Source organism: Squalius cephalus, assembly GCF_949319135.1.
Source record: "Squalius cephalus genome assembly, chromosome: 8".
NCBI lineage: Eukaryota > Metazoa > Chordata > Actinopteri > Cypriniformes > Leuciscidae > Squalius > Squalius cephalus.
Genome location: NC_137129.1, coordinates 226,623 through 247,500, shown reverse-complemented (window position 1 = coordinate 247,500; position 20,878 = coordinate 226,623). Strand labels below are relative to the sequence as shown.

Genomic DNA, 20,878 nt, shown 5'->3' with positions numbered 1-20,878 from the left:
CTCCAGATCTGATGAAGGACCTGCGCCTGGACTCACACACACACACACACACACACACACTCCAGATCTGATGAAGGACCTTCGCCTGGACTCACACACACACACACACACACACACTCCAGATCTGATGAAGGACCTTCGCCTGGACTCACTCTCTCACACACACACACACACACACACACACACACACACACACACACACACTCCAGATCTGATGAAGGACCTGCGCCTGGACTCACACACACACACACACACACACACACACACACACACACACACACACTCCAGATCTGATGAAGGACCTGCGCCTGGACTCACTCTCACACACACTCTCACACACACACACACACACACACACACACACACTCCAGATCTGATGAAGGACCTGCGCCTGGACTCACACACACACACACACACACACACACACACACTCCAGATCTGATGAAGGACCTTCGCCTGGACTCACACACACACACACACACACACACACACACACACACTCCAGATCTGATGAAGGACCTGCGCCTGGACTCACTCTCACACACACACACACACACACACTCCAGATCTGATGAAGGACCTGCGCCTGGACTCACTCTCACACACACACACTCCAGATCTGATGAAGGACCTGCGCCTGGACTCTCACACACACACACACACACACACACTCCAGATCTGATGAAGGACCTTCGCCTGGACTCACTCTCACACACACTCTCACACACACTCTCACACACACACACACACACACACACACACACACACACACACACACACACACACACACTCCAGATCTGATGAAGGACCTTCGCCTGGACTCACTCTCACACACACTCTCTCACACACACACACACACACACACACACACTCCAGATCTGATGAAGGACCTGCGCCTGGACTCACACACACACACACACACACACACACACACACACACACACACACACACACACACACACACTCCAGATCTGATGAAGGACCTGCGCCTGGACTCACACACACACACACACACACACTCCAGATCTGATGAAGGACCTGCGCCTGGACTCACACACACACACACACACACACTCCAGATCTGATGAAGGACCTTCGCCTGGACTCACTCTCTCACACACACACACACACACACACACACACACACACACACACACACACACACACACACACACACACACACTCCAGATCTGATGAAGGACCTGCGCCTGGACTCCCTCTCACACACACTCTCACACACACACACACACACTCCAGATCTGATGAAGGACCTTCGCCTGGACTCACTCTCTCACACACACACACACACACACACACACACACACACACACACACACACACACACACACACACTCCAGATCTGATGAAGGACCTTCGCCTGGACTCACTCTCTCTCACACACACACACACACACACACACACACACTCCAGATCTGACGGAAGTGAATCAATCAAAACTAACTTTATCTGGACAATAACTTTATTCTAGAGCTGCTGTAAAGCCGAAACACTTTACTTTAATTTCCTATTATCACTGTAAAGCTGCTTTGGAACAATCTACATTGTTAAAAGCGCTGTATAAATGAAGGAGACTCGACTTATTTCAGGAGTGGAGTTTCACGGGTGTGTTTCTCACGAGTGTGTTTCAGGAGTGTGTTTCAGGAGTGTGTTTCTAACGAGTGTGTTTCAGGAGTGTGTTTCAGGAGTGTGTTTCACGGGTGTGTTTCAGGAGTGTGTTTCAGGAGTGTGTTTCAGGAGTGTGTTTCAGGAGTGTGTTTCAGGAGTGTGTTTCTAACGAGTGTGTTTCAGGAGTGTGTTTCTAACGAGTGTGTTTCAGGAGTGTGTTTCAGGAGTGTGTTTCTAACGAGTGTGTTTCAGGAGTGTGTTTCTCACGAGTGTGTTTCAGGAGTGTGTTTCAGGAGTGTGTTTCAGGAGTGTGTTTCAGGAGTGTGTTTCTCACGAGTGTGTTTCAGGAGTGTGTTTCAGGAGTGTGTTTCTCACGAGTGTGTTTCAGGAGTGTGTTTCAGGAGTGTGTTTCAGGAGTGTGTTTCAGGAGTGTGTTTCAGGAGTGTGTTTCTCACGAGTGTGTTTCAGGAGTGTGTTTCAGGAGTGTGTTTCAGGAGTGTGTTTCACGAGTGTGTTTCAGGAGTGTGTTTCAGGAGTGTGTTTCTCACGAGTGTGTTTCAGGAGTGTGTTTCTCACGAGTGTGTTTCAGGAGTGTTTCTAACGAGTGTGTTTCAGGAGTGTGTTTCAGGAGTGTGTTTCAGGAGTGTGTTTCAGGAGTGTGTTTCAGGAGTGTGTTTCAGGAGTGTGTTTCAGGAGTGTGTTTCTCACGAGTGTGTTTCAGGAGTGTGTTTCAGGAGTGTGTTTCACGAGTGTGTTTCAGGAGTGTGTTTCAGGAGTGTGTTTCTCACGAGTGTGTTTCAGGAGTGTGTTTCTCACGAGTGTGTTTCAGGAGTGTGTTTCTCACGAGTGTGTTTCAGGAGTGTGTTTCAGGAGTGTGTTTCAGGAGTGTGTTTCAGGAGTGTGTTTCAGGAGTGTGTTTCTAACGAGTGTGTTTCAGGAGTGTGTTTCTAACGAGTGTGTTTCAGGAGTGTGTTTCACGAGTGTGTTTCAGGAGTGTGTTTCACGAGTGTGTTTCAGGAGTGTGTTTCTAACGAGTGTGTTTCAGGAGTGTGTTTCACGAGTGTGTTTCAGGAGTGTGTTTCAGGAGTGTGTTTCACGAGTGTGTTTCAGGAGTGTGTTTCAGGAGTGTGTTTCACGAGTGTGTTTCTAACGAGTGTGTTTCAGGAGTGTGTTTCTAACGAGTGTGTTTCAGGAGTGTGTTTCTCACGAGTGTGTTTCAGGAGTGTGTTTCTCAGGAGTGTGTTTCAGGAGTGTGTTTCTAACGAGTGTGTTTCAGGAGTGTGTTTCAGGAGTGTGTTTCAGGAGTGTGTTTCAGGAGTGTGTTTCAGGAGTGTGTTTCAGGAGTGTGTTTCTCACGAGTGTGTTTCAGGAGTGTGTTTCAGGAGTGTGTTTCTCACGAGTGTGTTTCAGGAGTGTGTTTCAGGAGTGTGTTTCTCACGAGTGTGTTTCAGGAGTGTGTTTCTCACGAGTGTGTTTCAGGAGTGTGTTTCAGGAGTGTGTTTCTCACGAGTGTGTTTCAGGAGTGTTTCTAACGAGCATGTTTCAGGAGTGTGTTTCAGGAGTGTGTTTCAGGAGTGTGTTTCAGGAGTGTTTCTAACGAGCATGTTTCAGGAGTGTGTTTCAGGAGTGTGTTTCAGGAGTGTGTTTCTCACGAGTGTGTTTCAGGAGTGTTTCTAACGAGCATGTTTCAGGAGTGTGTTTCAGGAGTGTGTTTCAGGAGTGTGTTTCAGGAGTGTTTCTAACGAGCATGTTTCACGAGTGTGTTTCAGGAGTGTGTTTCAGGAGTGTGTTTCTAACGAGCATGTTTCAGGAGTGTGTTTCAGGAGTGTGTTTCTCACGAGCGTGTTTCAGGAGTGTGTTTCAGGAGTGTGTTTCAGGAGTGTGTTTCAGGAGTGTGTTTCTAACGAGCATGTTTCAGGAGTGTGTTTCAGGAGTGTGTTTCAGGAGTGTGTTTCAGGAGTGTGTTTCAGGAGTGTGTTTCAGGAGTGTGTTTCACGGGTGTGTTTCTCACGAGTGTGTTTCAGGAGTGTGTTTCAGGAGTGTGTTTCAGGAGTGTGTTTCAGGAGTGTGTTTCACGAGTGTGTTTCAGGAGTGTGTTTCAGGAGTGTGTTTCTCACGAGTGTGTTTCAGGAGTGTGTTTCAGGAGTGTGTTTCTAACGAGTGTGTTTCACGAGTGTGTGTCACGAGTGTGTTTCAGGAGTGTGTTTCTAACGAGTGTGTTTCAGGAGTGTGTTTCTAACGAGTGTGTTTCAGGAGTGTGTTTCACGAGTGTGTTTCACGAGTGTGTTTCTAACGAGTGTGTTTCAGGAGTGTGTTTCTAACGAGTGTGTTTCAGGAGTGTGTTTCTCACGAGTGTGTTTCAGGAGTGTGTTTCTAACGAGTGTGTTTCAGGAGTGTGTTTCAGGAGTGTGTTTCAGGAGTGTGTTTCAGGAGTGTGTTTCTAACGAGTGTGTCTCAGGAGTGTGTTTCAGGAGTGTGTTTCAGGAGTGTGTTTCAGGAGTGTGTTTCAGGAGTGTGTTTCAGGAGTGTGTTTCTCAGGAGTGTGTTTCAGGAGTGTGTTTCAGGAGTGTGTTTTACGAGTGTGTTTCAGGAGTGTGTTTCAGGAGTGTGTTTCTCACGAGTGTGTTTCAGGAGTGTGTTTCTAACGAGTGTGTTTCAGGAGTGTGTTTCACGAGTGTGTTTCAGGAGTGTGTTTCAGGAGTGTGTTTCAGGAGTGTGTTTCTCACGAGTGTGTTTCAGGAGTGTGTTTCTAACGAGTGTGTTTCAGGAGTGTGTTTCACGAGTGTGTTTCACGAGTGTGTTTCAGGAGTGTGTTTCTAACGAGTGTGTTTCAGGAGTGTGTTTCTAACGAGTGTGTTTCAGGAGTGTGTTTCAGGAGTGTGTTTCACGAGTGTGTTTCAGGAGTGTGTTTCTAACGAGTGTGTTTCAGGAGTGTGTTTCAGGAGTGTGTTTCACGAGTGTGTTTCTAACGAGTGTGTTTCAGGAGTGTGTTTCTAACGAGTGTGTTTCAGGAGTGTGTTTCTAACGAGTGTGTTTCAGGAGTGTGTTTCAGGAGTGTGTTTCACGAGTGTGTATCAGGAGTGTGTTTCTAACGAGTGTGTTTCAGGAGTGTGTTTCACGAGTGTGTATCAGGAGTGTGTTTCTAACGAGTGTGTTTCAGGAGTGTGTCTCAGGAGTGTGTTTCTAACGAGTGTGTATCAGGAGTGTGTTTCAGGAGTGTGTTTCAGGAGTGTGTTTCAGGAGTGTGTTTCAGGAGTGTGTTTCAGGAGTGTGTATCAGGAGTGTGTTTCTAACGAGTGTGTTTCAGGAGTGTGTTTCTCACGAGTGTGTTTCAGGAGTGTGTTTCAGGAGTGTGTTTCAGGAGTGTGTCTCAGGAGTGTGTTTCAGGAGTGTGTTTCAGGAGTGTGTCTCAGGAGTGTGTTTCAGGAGTGTGTCTCAGGAGTGTGTTTCAGGAGTGTGTTTCTAACGAGTGTGTTTCAGGAGTGTGTTTCAGGAGTGTGTTTCTAACGAGCATGTTTCAGGAGTGTGTTTCAGGAGTGTGTTTCAGGAGTGTGTTTCAGGAGTGTGTTTCTAACGAGTGTGTCTCAGGAGTGTGTTTCAGGAGTGTGTTTCAGGAGTGTGTTTCAGGAGTGTGTTTCAGGAGTTTGTTTCAGGAGTGTGTTTCTAACGAGTGTGTTTCAGGAGTGTGTTTCTAACGAGTGTGTTTCAGGAGTGTGTTTCAGGAGTGTGTTTCAGGAGTGTGTTTCTAACGAGTGTGTTTCAGGAGTGTGTTTCAGGAGTGTGTTTCAGGAGTGTGTTTCACGAGTGTGTTTCAGGAGTGTGTTTCAGGAGTGTTTCTAACGAGTGTGTTTCACGAGTGTGTTTCAGGAGTGTGTTTCAGGAGTGTGTTTCAGGAGTGTGTTTCTAACGAGTGTGTTTCAGGAGTGTGTTTCAGGAGTGTGTTTCAGGAGTGTGTTTCACGGGTGTGTTTCAGGAGTGTGTTTCAGGAGTGTGTTTCTCACGAGTGTGTTTCAGGAGTGTGTTTCAGGAGTGTGTTTCAGGAGTGTGTTTCAGGAGTGTGTTTCTCAGGAGTGTGTTTCAGGAGTGTGTTTCAGGAGTGTGTTTCACGAGTGTGTTTCTCACGAGTGTGTTTCAGGAGTGTGTTTCTCACGAGTGTGTTTCAGGAGTGTGTTTCAGGAGTGTGTTTCAGGAGTGTGTTTCAGGAGTGTGTTTCTCAGGAGTGTGTTTCAGGAGTGTGTTTCACGAGTGTGTTTCACGAGTGTGTTTCACGAGTGTGTTTCAGGAGTGTGTTTCAGGAGTGTGTTTCACGAGTGTGTTTCAGGAGTGTGTTTCAGGAGTGTTTCTAACGAGTGTGTTTCAGGAGTGTGTTTCAGGAGTGTTTCTCTAACGAGTGTGTTTCAGGAGTGTGTCTCAGGAGTGTGTTTCAGGAGTGTGTTTCAGGAGTGTGTCTCAGGAGTGTGTCTCAGGAGTGTGTTTCAGGAGTGTGTTTCAGGAGTGTGTTTCAGGAGTGTGTTTCAGGAGTGTGTTTCTCAGGAGTGTGTTTCTCAGGAGTGTGTTTCTCAGGAGTGTGTTTCTCAGGAGTGTGTTTCAGGAGTGTGTTTCTCACGAGTGTGTTTCAGGAGTGTGTTTCTCACGAGTGTGTTTCAGGAGTGGAGTTTCACATCGAGGAAAGAGAAGCAAAGCACATAAAAACAACCCCATTGTCTTTATTTAGTTAGACATTTTACAGTAGTCACTTTTATAGTAGCTGCCTTGTTTTTCTTTTTCCTCATTGTTTCACATATTCTATCACTTGGATCAATGCAAAGGAAGAAATATATATATATGAACGCCCAAAACAGGAAATTTTGGCAAGATATTACAAGAATACGATTCAGGCCTTTAACAGGGCGAATGTTTGGTTCATACATGGCAATTGAGTTCAGTGGGTTTTGAATCTGTAAAACACACGTTCGGATGAAATTGGAACCGTATTCAAAACCCATTCAAGACATTAGACTTGAATTCATTCTGATTTCAGAAAAACTACAACCTGATGCTAAACTCAGTGTTTGATATGTCACTATAAACCGCACAGGTATTTTCCCAATGTGCAAGAACGTCTTTTAAATGCGAACTGCACTGAACATGAAATCTAAAAACACCAACAGCAAAAGAAACATTGCAACTACACTGTCGAGGTCACTTTTAAGGGATGCTGTTTGTCTACTGCCATCAAACACTTGAAACTGCCACGTATTGGACCCAATACTGAAGAGAAGTGTGCGAGGAAGAGTCCGAGAGAGAGTCGACATGCATCGGATCTGGAAGTGTTGCAGAGTTCAGCGATGGAGAGATAGAAGAAACCAGATGTTCATCAGTTCATCAGAACCAGTCGTTCAGTCCGAGACCCGACGGCTAAGCCAGCGCTCCGAGACGCCATGTTGGATTTGATAACACTGAATCATGTTGGAAACACTAAATGTTTTATTCTCGAAAGCATTTTGCAGGTTATTCCATGTCATTAATTGGCCACAGTTTCCCAACAGAGACACTTTTCTCCATTGCTATTGGAAGGCAAAGTTTAGTTTGGATGATTCTGGATCAGAACCAGAGCGAATGACAGCGATGTGTGACGAGGCCGTCAGTGTTTCCTGAACCTCACGCAGGCGTTCGTGAAAACTTCCCAGATCAGCAGAATCTACAGCAACATTCGTGTGGGACGTCATCAGATCCGGCGTGAAACACAGCAGCTCGAGCCCGACCGAAGAGTCGAGAGTACAGAACCGGCCGTGGGTCGAGAGGTCGGGTCCTTCAGTGCCGGTTCTGTCAGAACACTGATCCGTCAAGACGAGAGGAAGAGAGAAATAAAGAGAGGACGGCAGCGGCTCCGTGTGTGTGTGTGTGTGTGTGTGTGTGTGTGTGTGTGTGTGTGTTGTGTGTGTGTTTGTGGCACCAATACACCGAAGAGAAGAGAACGTCACTGATCCACCGCTGAAGACATGAACACTGTTCTCACACACACACACACACACACACACCTCTGATCCATCACAATCAGTGAACTTCAAGAAACACCTCAAATATCACGTCTTCCCAAAGTCAAGCCTAGTTTCAGGACCATAAAGATTTGTCCTCCAGATTCTCATCACTTACATGAACATTTCTCTTCATCAGTCTCAGATTCAGAGTCTTGTGCCGGATGCGGGAAACTCTTCTGTGAGATTATGAGACTAAATCTGCTCACTCGTAAAGAATCTTGATGGTCCCAAAATGGGCTTTATTTTGAATTTGCAAAAAGAAAATAAATATTGTTTTGATTTTGGGGTGAACCTGCTCGTTTCATCCTGAGATTCACCGAACGTGTGTGAGACCGTACATTCAGCCACAGGAGACGACACACACACACACACACACACACACACACACACACGGAATATCTACGTGGACGTGATTTCTCCATTCACAAACGGCGGATCCAGAAATAAAACACAGAGCGAGCGAGTGAGTCTGAGTCTGTAGTGTGTGTGTGTGTGTGTGTGTGTGTGTGTGTGTTGAGTGTGTGTTGAGATGTTCTTCAGCGCTCTGTCGTCTGCGCAGGGGAAGGTGTGTGTGTGTGTGTGTGTGTGTGTGTGTGTGTGTGTTCAGCTGTTCTTCAGCGCTCTGTCGTCTGTGCAGGGGAAGGGGTGTGTGTGTGTGTGTGTGTGAAAGAGTGTGTTCAGCTGTTCTTCAGCGCTCTGTTGTCTGCGCAGGGGAAGGGGTGTGTGTGTGTGTGTGTGTGTGTGAGAGAGTGTGTTCAGCTGTTCTTCAGCGCTCTGTCGTCTGCGCAGGGGAAGGGGTGTGTGTGTGTGTGTGTGTGTGTGAGAGAGTGTGTTCAGCTGTTCTTCAGCGCTCTGTCGTCTGCGCAGGGGAAGGTGTGTAACTGGCAGAGGTCAGGGTTCATCAGGCCACAGGAGCGCAGATCCACCGTCTGTAACGACACACACCGGCGCAGCAGCGGCAAACACTGATCCGTCACCTTCACACAGCCTGCAACACACACACACACGCTTTCACTTTACAGACCCATACTTTTCTAGTTATACATCACAAACAGGATTCTTGAGGTGTTTTTCTGCAGGTAAAGGTTGCTTTTCATGTGACAGTCGTCAGGTTTACTGGATATATTAGTGATCAAGGACACTCTATTGCTCTTTAAAGGGGTCCTATTATGCCCCTTTTCACAAAATGTAAAATAAGTCTGATGTCCCCAGAGTGTGTGTGTGAAGTTTTAGCTCAAAATACCCAACAGATATTTTATTATAGCATGTTTAAATTGTCACTTTTTAAGGGTGAGCAAAAACGTGCGGTTTTTGTCTGTCCCTTTAAATGCACATGAGCTGCAGCTCCCGGCACAGGGGGCGGAGCTTCAAGAGCTTGTGTGTGTGTGTGTGTGTGTGTGTGTGTGTGTGTGTGTGTGTGTGTGTGTGTGTGTGTGTTAGCCGCTCCGATTACCTCACACACACGCACTGAACATTTCAAAAACTTTTAGCCTTTTATGTTGGACAAAGATGGAGAGACTCGAGAAGAAGTGACAACATGTAGAAACAACAGGACATTTCTGAATGGTTAGTTGATGAATTTATGCAGCTGATGTGGAGTTAACTAACTATCCTCTAGTCACTGATTAGCATATTCTGTCATGATAATCTATAAATCGTGTTCCGGGGGCGGGGTTTATGTAAATGTTAGGGTTAGTGATGTCACTATCCCGTGAAGAAGCTCGTTGTAGTCTCTACCAGCCGTTTGTTGTAGTCCTTAAAAAGTGATTTCTGTAAAAGCAAATCTCTCCCTTTGCTCTGAACGTTGAGCGTCGGAACTTTGCAGATGTTGTTTATGCTCAAACAGCAACATTACACTCTAACTAAAGTTAGAAAAGTCAAATCATGATCAACCACCCCTTTAACACAGAGTCGTGGTGTTTCTGTATGCTATGAACGGGCCTGTGAGCTGAAGCCCAGGACGCGAGGCTTTACGTGTGTGTGTGTGAGGCGTGTGTGAGGCGTGTGTGAGGCTTTACCTGCCAGGTCAGTGTGTGTGAGGCGTGTGTGAGGCGTGTGTGAGGTGTGTGTGGGCTATACCTGCCAGGTCAGTGTGTGTGAGGCGTGTGTGAGGCGTGTGTGAGGCTTTACCTGCCAGGTCAGTGTGTGTGAGGCGTGTGTGAGGCGTGTGTGAGGCGTGTGTGAGGCGTGTGTGAGGCTTTACCTGCCAGGTCAGTGTGTGTGAGGCGTGTGTGAGGCGTGTGTGAGGTGTGTGTGGGCTATACCTGCCAGGTCAGTGTGTGTGAGGCGTGTGTGAGGTGTGTGTGGGCTATACCTGCCAGGTCAGTGTGTGTGAGGCGTGTGTGAGGCGTGTGTGGGCTTTACCTGCCAGGTCAGTGTGTGTGAGGTGTGTGTGGGCTTTACCTGCCAGGTCAGTGTGTGTGAGGCGTGTGTGAGGCGTGTGTGAGGCGTGTGTGAGGCTTTACCTGCCAGGTCAGTGTGTGTGAGGCGTGTGTGAGGCGTGTGTGAGGCTTTACCTGCCAGGTCAGTGTGTGTGAGGTGTGTGTGAGGCGTGTGTGAGGCGTGTGTGAGGCGTGTATGAGGCGTGTGTGGGCTATACCTGCCAGGTCAGTGTGTGTGAGGCGTGTGTGGGCTTTACCTGCCAGGTCAGTGTGTGTGAGGCGTGTGTGAGGTGTGTGTGGGCTATACCTGCCAGGTCAGTGTGTGTGTGGCGTTTGTGAGGAGTGTTTGAGGCGTGTATGAGGCATGTGTGAGGCGTGTGTGAGGCGTGTGTGGGCTTTACCTGCCAGGTCAGTGTGTGTGAGGTGTGTGTGAGGCGTGTATGAGGCATGTGTGAGGCGTGTGTGAGGCGTGTGTGAGGCGTGTGTGAGGCGTGTGTGAGGCGTGTTGTGAGGCGTGTGTGAGGCGTGTATGAGGCGTGTGTGGGCTATACCTGCCAGGTCAGTGTGTGTGAGGCGTGTGTGAGGCGTGTGTGAGGCGTGTTGTGAGGCGTGTGTGAGGCGTGTGTGAGGCGTGTGTGAGGCGTGTATGAGGCGTGTGTGGGCTATACCTGCCAGGTCAGTGTGTGTGGGCTATACCTGCCAGGTCAGTGTGTGTGAGGCGTGTGTGAGGCGTGTGTGAGGCGTGTGTGAGGCATGTGTGAGGCGTGTGTGAGGCGTGTATGAGGCGTGTATGAGGCGTGTGTGGGCTATACCTGCCAGGTCAGTGTGTGTGAGGCGTGTGTGGGCTATACCTGCCAGGTCAGTGTGTGTGAGGCGTGTTGTGAGGCGTGTGTGAGGCGTGTGTGAGGCGTGTGTGAGGCGTGTGTGAGGCGTGTATGAGGCGTGTGTGGGCTATACCTGCCAGGTCAGTGTGTGTGAGGCGTGTGTGGGCTTTACCTGCCAGGTCAGTGTGTGTGAGGCGTGTGTGGGCTTTACCTGCCAGGTCAGTGTGTGTGAGGCGTGTGTGAGGTGTGTGTGGGCTATACCTGCCAGGTCAGTGTGTGTGTGGCGTTTGTGAGGAGTGTTTGAGGCGTGTATGAGGCATGTGTGAGGCGTGTGTGAGGCGTGTGTGGGCTATACCTGCCAGGTCAGTGTGTGTGAGGCGTGTGTAGGCTATACCTGCCAGGTCAGTGTGTGTGAGGCGTGTGTGAGGCGTGTATGAGGCGTGTATGAGGCGTGTGTGAGGCGTGTGTGGGCTTTACCTGCCAGGTCAGTGTGTGTGAGGCGTGTGTGAGGCGTGTGTGAGGCGTGTGTGAGGCGTGTGTGGGCTTTACCTGCCAGCTCAGTGTGTGTGAGGCGTGTGTGAGGCGTGTGTGGGCTTTACCTGCCAGGTCAGTGTGTGTGAGGCGTGTGTGAGGCGTGTGTGAGGCGTGTGTGAGGCATGTGTGAGGCGTGTGTGAGGCATGTGTGAGGCGTGTGTGAGGCGTGTGTGAGGCGTGTGTGGGCTTTACCTGCCAGGTCAGTGTGTGTGAGGCGTGTGTGAGGCGTGTGTGAGGCGTGTGTGGGCTTTACCTGCCAGGTCAGTGTGTGTGAGGCGTGTGTGAGGCGTGTGTGAGGCGTGTGTGGGCTTTACCTGCCAGGTCAGTGTGTGTGAGGCGTGTGTGAGGCGTGTGTGAGGCGTGTGTGAGGCGTGTGTGAGGCATGTGTGAGGCGTGTGTGAGGCGTGTGTGAGGCGTGTGTGAGGCATGTGTGAGGCGTGTGTGAGGCGTGTGTGGGCTTTACCTGCCAGGTCAGTGTGTGTGAGGCGTGTGTGAGGTGTGTGTGAGGCGTGTATGAGGCGTGTGTGAGGCGTGTATGAGGCGTGTATGAGGCGTGTGTGAGCCGTGTGTGAGGCGTGTGTGAGGCGTGTGTGAGGCGTGTGTGGACTTTACCTGCCAGGTCAGTGTGTGTGAGGCGTGTGTGAGGTGTGTGTGAGGCGTGTATGAGGCGTGTGTGAGGCGTGTGTGGGCTTTACCTGCCAGGTCAGTGTGTGTGAGGCGTGTGTGAGGCGTGTGTGAGGTGTGTGTGGGCTATACCTGCCAGGTCAGTGTGTGTGAGGCGTGTGTGAGGTGTGTGTGGGCTATACCTGCCAGGTCAGTGTGTGTGAGGCGTGTGTGGGCTTTACCTGCCAGGTCAGTGTGTGTGAGGTGTGTGTGGGCTTTACCTGCCAGGTCAGTGTGTGTGAGGCGTGTGTGAGGCGTGTGTGAGGCGTGTGTGAGGCTTTACCTGCCAGGTCAGTGTGTGTGAGGCGTGTGTGAGGCGTGTGTGAGGCTTTACCTGCCAGGTCAGTGTGTGTGAGGTGTGTGTGAGGCGTGTGTGAGGCGTGTATGAGGCGTGTGTGGGCTATACCTGCCAGGTCAGTGTGTGTGAGGCGTGTGTGGGCTTTACCTGCCAGGTCAGTGTGTGTGAGGCGTGTGTGAGGTGTGTGTGGGCTATACCTGCCAGGTCAGTGTGTGTGTGGCGTTTGTGAGGAGTGTTTGAGGCGTGTATGAGGCATGTGTGAGGCGTGTGTGGGCTTTACCTGCCAGGTCAGTGTGTGTGAGGTGTGTGTGAGGCGTGTATGAGGCGTGTGTGAGGCGTGTGTGAGGCGTGTGTGAGGCGTGTGTGAGGCGTGTGTGAGGCGTGTTGTGAGGCGTGTGTGAGGCGTGTATGAGGCGTGTGTGGGCTATACCTGCCAGGTCAGTGTGTGTGAGGCGTGTGTGAGGCGTGTGTGAGGCGTGTTGTGAGGCGTGTGTGAGGCGTGTGTGAGGCGTGTATGAGGCGTGTGTGGGCTATACCTGCCAGGTCAGTGTGTGTGGGCTATACCTGCCAGGTCAGTGTGTGTGAGGCGTGTGTGAGGCGTGTGTGAGGCGTGTGTGAGGCATGTGTGAGGCGTGTGTGAGGCGTGTATGAGGCGTGTATGAGGCGTGTGTGGGCTATACCTGCCAGGTCAGTGTGTGTGAGGCGTGTGTGGGCTATACCTGCCAGGTCAGTGTGTGTGAGGCGTGTTGTGAGGTGTTTGTGAGGCGTGTGTGAGGCGTGTGTGAGGCGTGTGTGAGGCGTGTGTGAGGCGTGTGTGAGGCGTGTGTGAGGCGTGTATGAGGCGTGTGTGGGCTATACCTGCCAGGTCAGTGTGTGTGAGGCGTGTGTGGGCTTTACCTGCCAGGTCAGTGTGTGTGAGGCGTGTGTGGGCTTTACCTGCCAGGTCAGTGTGTGTGAGGCGTGTGTGAGGTGTGTGTGGGCTATACCTGCCAGGTCAGTGTGTGTGTGGCGTTTGTGAGGAGTGTTTGAGGCGTGTATGAGGCATGTGTGAGGCGTGTGTGAGGCGTGTGTGGGCTTTACCTGCCAGGTCAGTGTGTGTGAGGTGTGTGTGAGGCGTGTATGAGGCATGTGTGAGGCGTGTGTGAGGCGTGTGTGAGGCGTGTGTGAGGCGTGTTGTGAGGCGTGTGTGAGGCGTGTATGAGGCGTGTGTGGGCTATACCTGCCAGGTCAGTGTGTGTGAGGCGTGTGTAGGCTATACCTGCCAGGTCAGTGTGTGTGAGGCGTGTGTGAGGCGTGTATGAGGCGTGTATGAGGCGTGTGTGAGGCGTGTGTGGGCTTTACCTGCCAGGTCAGTGTGTGTGAGGCGTGTGTGAGGCGTGTGTGAGGCGTGTGTGAGGCGTGTGTGAGGCGTGTGTGGGCTTTACCTGCCAGCTCAGTGTGTGTGAGGCGTGTGTGAGGCGTGTGTGGGCTTTACCTGCCAGGTCAGTGTGTGTGAGGCGTGTGTGAGGCGTGTGTGAGGCGTGTGTGAGGCGTGTATGAGGCGTGTGTGGGCTATACCTGCCAGGTCAGTGTGTGTGAGGCGTGTGTAGGCTATACCTGCCAGGTCAGTGTGTGTGAGGCGTGTGTGAGGCGTGTATGAGGCGTGTATGAGGCGTGTGTGAGGCGTGTGTGGGCTTTACCTGCCAGGTCAGTGTGTGTGAGGCGTGTGTGAGGCGTGTGTGAGGCGTGTGTGAGGCGTGTGTGAGGCGTGTGTGGGCTTTACCTGCCAGCTCAGTGTGTGTGAGGCGTGTGTGAGGCGTGTGTGGGCTTTACCTGCCAGGTCAGTGTGTGTGAGGCGTGTGTGAGGCGTGTGTGAGGCGTGTGTGAGGCGTGTGTGAGGCATGTGTGAGGCGTGTGTGAGGCATGTGTGAGGCGTGTGTGAGGCGTGTGTGAGGCGTGTGTGGGCTTTACCTGCCAGGTCAGTGTGTGTGAGGCGTGTGTGAGGCGTGTGTGAGGCGTGTGTGGGCTTTACCTGCCAGGTCAGTGTGTGTGAGGCGTGTGTGAGGCGTGTGTGAGGCGTGTGTGGGCTTTACCTGCCAGGTCAGTGTGTGTGAGGCGTGTGTGAGGCGTGTGTGAGGCGTGTGTGAGGCGTGTGTGAGGCGTGTGTGAGACGTGTGTGAGGCGTGTGTGAGGCGTGTGTGAGGCATGTGTGAGGCGTGTGTGAGGCGTGTGTGGGCTTTACCTGCCAGGTCAGTGTGTGTGAGGCGTGTGTGAGGTGTGTGTGAGGCGTGTATGAGGCGTGTGTGAGGCGTGTATGAGGCGTGTATGAGGCGTGTGTGAGCCGTGTGTGAGGCGTGTGTGAGGCGTGTGTGGACTTTACCTGCCAGGTCAGTGTGTGTGAGGCGTGTGTGAGGTGTGTGTGAGGCGTGTATGAGGCGTGTGTGAGGCGTGTGTGGGCTTTACCTGCCAGGTCAGTGTGTGTGAGGCGTGTGTGAGGCGTGTGTGAGGTGTGTGTGGGCTATACCTGCCAGGTCAGTGTGTGTGAGGCGTGTGTGAGGTGTGTGTGGGCTATACCTGCCAGGTCAGTGTGTGTGAGGCGTGTGTGAGGCGTGTGTGGGCTTTACCTGCCAGGTCAGTGTGTGTGAGGTGTGTGTGGGCTTTACCTGCCAGGTCAGTGTGTGTGAGGCGTGTGTGAGGCGTGTGTGAGGCGTGTGTGAGGCTTTACCTGCCAGGTCAGTGTGTGTGAGGCGTGTGTGAGGCGTGTGTGAGGCTTTACCTGCCAGGTCAGTGTGTGTGAGGTGTGTGTGAGGCGTGTGTGAGGCGTGTGTGAGGCGTGTATGAGGCGTGTGTGGGCTATACCTGCCAGGTCAGTGTGTGTGAGGCGTGTGTGGGCTTTACCTGCCAGGTCAGTGTGTGTGAGGCGTGTGTGAGGTGTGTGTGGGCTATACCTGCCAGGTCAGTGTGTGTGTGGCGTTTGTGAGGAGTGTTTGAGGCGTGTATGAGGCATGTGTGAGGCGTGTGTGGGCTTTACCTGCCAGGTCAGTGTGTGTGAGGTGTGTGTGAGGCGTGTATGAGGCGTGTGTGAGGCGTGTGTGAGGCGTGTGTGAGGCGTGTGTGAGGCGTGTTGTGAGGCGTGTGTGAGGCGTGTATGAGGCGTGTGTGGGCTATACCTGCCAGGTCAGTGTGTGTGAGGCGTGTGTGAGGCGTGTGTGAGGCGTGTTGTGAGGCGTGTGTGAGGCGTGTGTGAGGCGTGTATGAGGCGTGTGTGGGCTATACCTGCCAGGTCAGTGTGTGTGGGCTATACCTGCCAGGTCAGTGTGTGTGAGGCGTGTGTGAGGCGTGTGTGAGGCGTGTGTGAGGCATGTGTGAGGCGTGTGTGAGGCGTGTATGAGGCGTGTATGAGGCGTGTGTGGGCTATACCTGCCAGGTCAGTGTGTGTGAGGCGTGTGTGGGCTATACCTGCCAGGTCAGTGTGTGTGAGGCGTGTTGTGAGGTGTTTGTGAGGCGTGTGTGAGGCGTGTGTGAGGCGTGTGTGAGGCGTGTGTGAGGCGTGTGTGAGGCGTGTGTGAGGCGTGTGTGAGGCGTGTATGAGGCGTGTGTGGGCTATACCTGCCAGGTCAGTGTGTGTGAGGCGTGTGTGGGCTTTACCTGCCAGGTCAGTGTGTGTGAGGCGTGTGTGGGCTTTACCTGCCAGGTCAGTGTGTGTGAGGCGTGTGTGAGGTGTGTGTGGGCTATACCTGCCAGGTCAGTGTGTGTGTGGCGTTTGTGAGGAGTGTTTGAGGCGTGTATGAGGCATGTGTGAGGCGTGTGTGAGGCGTGTGTGGGCTTTACCTGCCAGGTCAGTGTGTGTGAGGTGTGTGTGAGGCGTGTATGAGGCATGTGTGAGGCGTGTGTGAGGCGTGTGTGAGGCGTGTTGTGAGGCGTGTGTGAGGCGTGTATGAGGCGTGTGTGGGCTATACCTGCCAGGTCAGTGTGTGTGAGGCGTGTGTAGGCTATACCTGCCAGGTCAGTGTGTGTGAGGCGTGTGTGAGGCGTGTATGAGGCGTGTATGAGGCGTGTGTGAGGCGTGTGTGGGCTTTACCTGCCAGGTCAGTGTGTGTGAGGCGTGTGTGAGGCGTGTGTGAGGCGTGTGTGAGGCGTGTGTGGGCTTTACCTGCCAGCTCAGTGTGTGTGAGGCGTGTGTGAGGCGTGTGTGGGCTTTACCTGCCAGGTCAGTGTGTGTGAGGCGTGTGTGAGGCGTGTGTGAGGCGTGTGTGAGGCGTGTGTGAGGCGTGTGTGAGGCATGTGTGAGGCGTGTGTGAGGCGTGTGTGAGGCGTGTGTGGGCTTTACCTGCCAGGTCAGTGTGTGTGAGGCGTGTGTGTGAGGCGTGTGTGAGGCGTGTGTGAGGCGTGTGTGGGCTTTACCTGCCAGGTCAGTGTGTGTGAGGCGTGTGTGAGGCGTGTGTGAGGCGTGTGTGAGGCGTGTGTGGGCTTTACCTGCCAGGTCAGTGTGTGTGAGGCGTGTGTGAGGCGTGTGTGAGGCGTGTGTGAGGCGTGTGTGAGGCATGTGTGAGGCGTGTGTGAGGCGTGTGTGAGGCGTGTGTGAGGCGTGTGTGGGCTTTACCTGCCAGGTCAGTGTGTGTGAGGTGTGTGTGAGGCGTGTATGAGGCGTGTATGAGGCGTGTGTGAGGCGTGTATGAGGCGTGTGTGAGGCGTGTGTGAGCCGTGTGTGAGCCGTGTGTGAGGCGTGTGTGAGGCGTGTGTGAGGCGTGTGTGGACTTTACCTGCCAGGTCAGTGTGTGTGAGGCGTGTGTGAGGTGTGTGTGAGGCGTGTATGAGGCGTGTGTGAGGCGTGTGTGGGCTTTACCTGCCAGGTCAGTGTGTGTGAGGCGTGTGTGAGGCGTGTGTGAGGCGTGTGTGAGGCGTGTGTGAGGCGTGTGTGAGGCATGTGTGAGGCATGTGTGAGGCATGTGTGAGGCGTGTGTGAGGCGTGTGTGAGGCGTGTGTGGGCTTTACCTGCCAGCTCAGTGTGTGTGAGGCGTGTGTGAGGCGTGTGTGAGGCGTGTGTGGGCTTTACCTGCCAGCTCAGTGTGTGTGAGGCGTGTGTGAGGCGTGTGTGAGGCGTGTGTGAGGCGTGTGTGGGCTTTACCTGCCAGGTCAGTGTGTGTGAGGCGTGTGTGAGGCGTGTGTGAGGCGTGTGTGAGGCGTGTGTGAGGCGTGTGTGAGGCGTGTGTGAGGCGTGTGTGAGGCATGTGTGAGGCGTGTGTGAGGCATGTGTGAGGCGTGTGTGAGGCGTGTGTGGGCTTTACCTGCCAGGTCAGTGTGTGTGAGGCGTGTGTGAGGTGTGTGTGAGGCATGTGTGAGGCGTGTGTGAGGCGTGTGTGAGGCGTGTGTGAGGCGTGTGTGAGGCGTGTGTGAGGCGTGTGTGAGGCGTGTGTGAGCCGTGTGTGAGCCGTGTGTGAGCCGTGTGTGAGCCGTGTGTGAGCCGTGTGTGAGGCGTGTGTGAGGCGTGTGTGAGCCGTGTGTGAGGCGTGTGTGAGGCATGTGTGAGGAATGTATGAGGCGTGTGTGAGGCGTGTGTGAGGCGTGTGTGAGGCGTGTGTGAGGCGTGTGTGGGCTTTACCTGCCAGGTCAGTGTGTGTGAGGCGTGTGTGAGGCGTGTGTGAGGCGTGTGTGAGGCGTGTGTGAGGCGTGTGTGAGGCGTGTATGAGGCATGTGTGAGGCGTGTGTGAGGCGTGTATGAGGCGTGTGTGAGCCGTGTGTGAGCCGTGTGTGAGGCGTGTGTGAGCCGTGTGTGAGGCGTGTGTGGACTTTACCTGCCAGGTTGACGTGTGTGAGGCGTGTGTGAGGCGTGTGTGAGGCGTGTATGAGGCGTGTGTGAGGCGTGTGTGAGGCGTGTGTGAGGCGTGTGTGAGGCGTGTATGAGGCGTGTGTGAGCCGTGTGTGAGGCGTGTGTGGACTTTACCTGCCAGGTTGACGTGTGTGAGGCGTGTGTGAGGCGTGTATGAGGCGTGTATGAGGCGTGTGTGAGGCGTGTGTGAGGCGTGTGTGAGGCGTGTATGAGGCGTGTGTGAGCCGTGTGTGAGGCGTGTGTGGACTTTACCTGCCAGGTTGACGTGTGTGAGGCTCTCTCGGAGTGGTGAGATGGCCGAGGTCAGCGTGTGGACGGTCTGGTCTGTGATATGGCAGCACTGGCTCAGGTCCAGTTTGGTCAGGTGGGGAAGGTACCGGACCAGCAGACGAGACACAGCGTCGGTCACTTCCAGCCCAGCCAATCGCAGCTCGGTCACGTTCTGGAAGCGTCCGCCTCGGTTCTCTCCGTGAGCTGTGCGGGAACACACGGTTAGCGCTGAGACACTACAGCTCTCGACTCACACAGAACCTCATTACTGAACATTCACTCAGTTTCCACATGTAGAGTCTCTCAAGCATTTTCAAGATCAACCACTGGCGGTTCAGTTTGGTTTCGTACACACTGCCACTCCAGTAAATGACTGAAGTCTGTGTGAACAGAACAGGGTTCAGCACTAAAGGTGAACTGAACACTGAATTTATCTGCAGTGTGAACGTGGTCCTGGTCCATCTCAGGTGAAGCCAGTGACCGAAACACTCAAGCTGGGATCCTTTAACAGACACACTAACATCAGACCGAACTTCATCTGTGGCCCTCAGGAAAACTAAATGAATTATTTCAGGCAACTTTGTTAATCCATTCATAATAAAGTGGAAAAAAACTCAAAATGAACCAGTTTTCCCCTACAATTAAATCCAACAGAAGCTAACATTCTCTTCAATGATGTTCAACACACATACTTTTGTTAAAATCTCAGAAAATTTAGTTTAGGCAAGGCAAGTTTATTTATAACACATTTCATACCCAATGGCAATTCAAAATGCTTTACATAGAAAGGAATTAAAATAATCACACTATGGAAATTCAAAGTGCTTTGCATAGAAAATAAGCACAAAATAAAAAAAGGGAAATTAAAACAGGTATAAAAGGAATTAAAATAGATAAATGATACAGTTATAAATTAATTTGAGTAAAATTAATTAAAGTAGTAAAAAGATGATACATAGAATAAACTTCTCATTTGGCAAAACACCGGTGTATCTTATTTTGCATATAGTTTTACTCTGACACAGTGTCTGTGGTGTTTATTCAGCGCGCCTAAGAATTCCACTGGACGTCTCCGATGGACCTGATTTTTCCCTATGATCGGACAGGAGGAGCTCTAGGACTCACGGGGTAACCTCGGTTCAATGCCCCATCAGTCCAAACCCCAAAAACCCATTGGTTCGGAAGCTCTAGGAATGGAGTCGATCACAGAACCCAGAGTTTAATCACGTCAAACTCACTCCACCACAGACCCAGGTCATCAGCATGGCTTCATCGCTCAATTTCTCCAATTAAGTCATTTATGTTTGTCTCTTACCCAATTCTCAGTGCCATTTCAGTTCAGAATCAAAAGGAGGATGCAGAAAAAAAACACAGTGTAAACAGTCGGACACACAGTGGCACAGTGCTCATTCAGTAAATGCACAGCTAAACAGAAGTGTTTTGAGTCTGGATGTGAATGTGATACTGTAGGAGCACATCTGATCTCTTCTGGAAGCTGTTCCAGCATAATAGCTAAAGCGGACTCGCCGTGCTTAGAGTGAACCCTTGGTGTTTCTGATGTGATCCTAATGATCTGAGTGATCTGTTGGGTTTATATTCAGTGAGCATATCTGCAATATATTGAGGTCCTAGGCCATTGAATGATTTATATACCAGTAATAATACTTTAAAATCAATCCTAAATCTAACTGGGAGCCAGTGTAAAGACCTGAGGACTGGTGTGATGTGTTCATGTGTTCTGGTTCTGCTCAGCGTTCTGTATGAGCTGACACAGCTGTCCATTACAGTAATCCACCCTGCTGGTGATGAAAGCATGCACACGTTTTTCTAAGCAAAGCATCTAATTCTTGCAATATTTTTCAGATGATAGTATGCTGATTTAGTTATTGCTTTGACATGACTACTGAAACTAAGGTCTGACTCTAGTGTCACACCAAGATTCCTGACTTGATTTTTAGTTGTTTGACCCCTAGAGAGAAGGTATGCGTTCACCTTGAGAACTTCATCTTTGTTTCCAAACACAATGACTTCAGTTTTGACTTTGTTTAACTGAAGAAAGTTTTGGCACATCCAACTGTTGACTTCATCAATGCATTGGCACAGGGAGTCAATGAGTCAAAGAATTGATGTTTTGCCTGTATCAGTATTTAAGCGAATATCGTTTATTATCTTTATGAGCGCTGTCTCTGTGCTGTGATGCGGTCGGAAACCTGATTGAAAATTGTCAAAGTATCCATTCGAGCTAAAGAATTCGTTCAGCTGATTGAAGACAACTTTTTCAATGATCTTGCCTATGAAAGGAAGATTTGAGATCGGTCTGTAATTGCTAAATATGTTGCTATCCAGATTGCTCTTTTTCAGGAGGGGCTTGACAACTGCAGTTTTAAGGGACTTTGGAAAAATCCTAGAGAGAAGTGAGGAGTTTACCACTTTTAGGAAATCTGCTTCTAAGC

General features: G+C 51.3%; 1 protein-coding gene across 4 annotated transcripts in view; it reads right to left on the bottom strand.

The window, feature by feature from the left end:
- Positions 1-6,312: 6,312 nt before the first annotated feature.
- Positions 6,313-20,878, bottom strand: part of fbxl19 (F-box and leucine rich repeat protein 19) — a 57,664-nt gene continuing 43,098 nt past the window's right edge. For all 4 annotated transcript variants that reach the window (XM_079878864.1, XM_079878863.1, XM_079878865.1 and 1 more), the window contains 2 exons: positions 18,408-18,629; positions 6,313-8,634 (listed from right to left, as the gene is read on the bottom strand). In XM_079878864.1, coding sequence (XP_079734990.1) covers positions 8,480-8,634; positions 18,408-18,629 — 377 coding nt within the window. In that variant the 3' untranslated portion in view covers positions 6,313-8,479. The remainder of the gene's footprint in view (positions 8,635-18,407; positions 18,630-20,878) is intronic.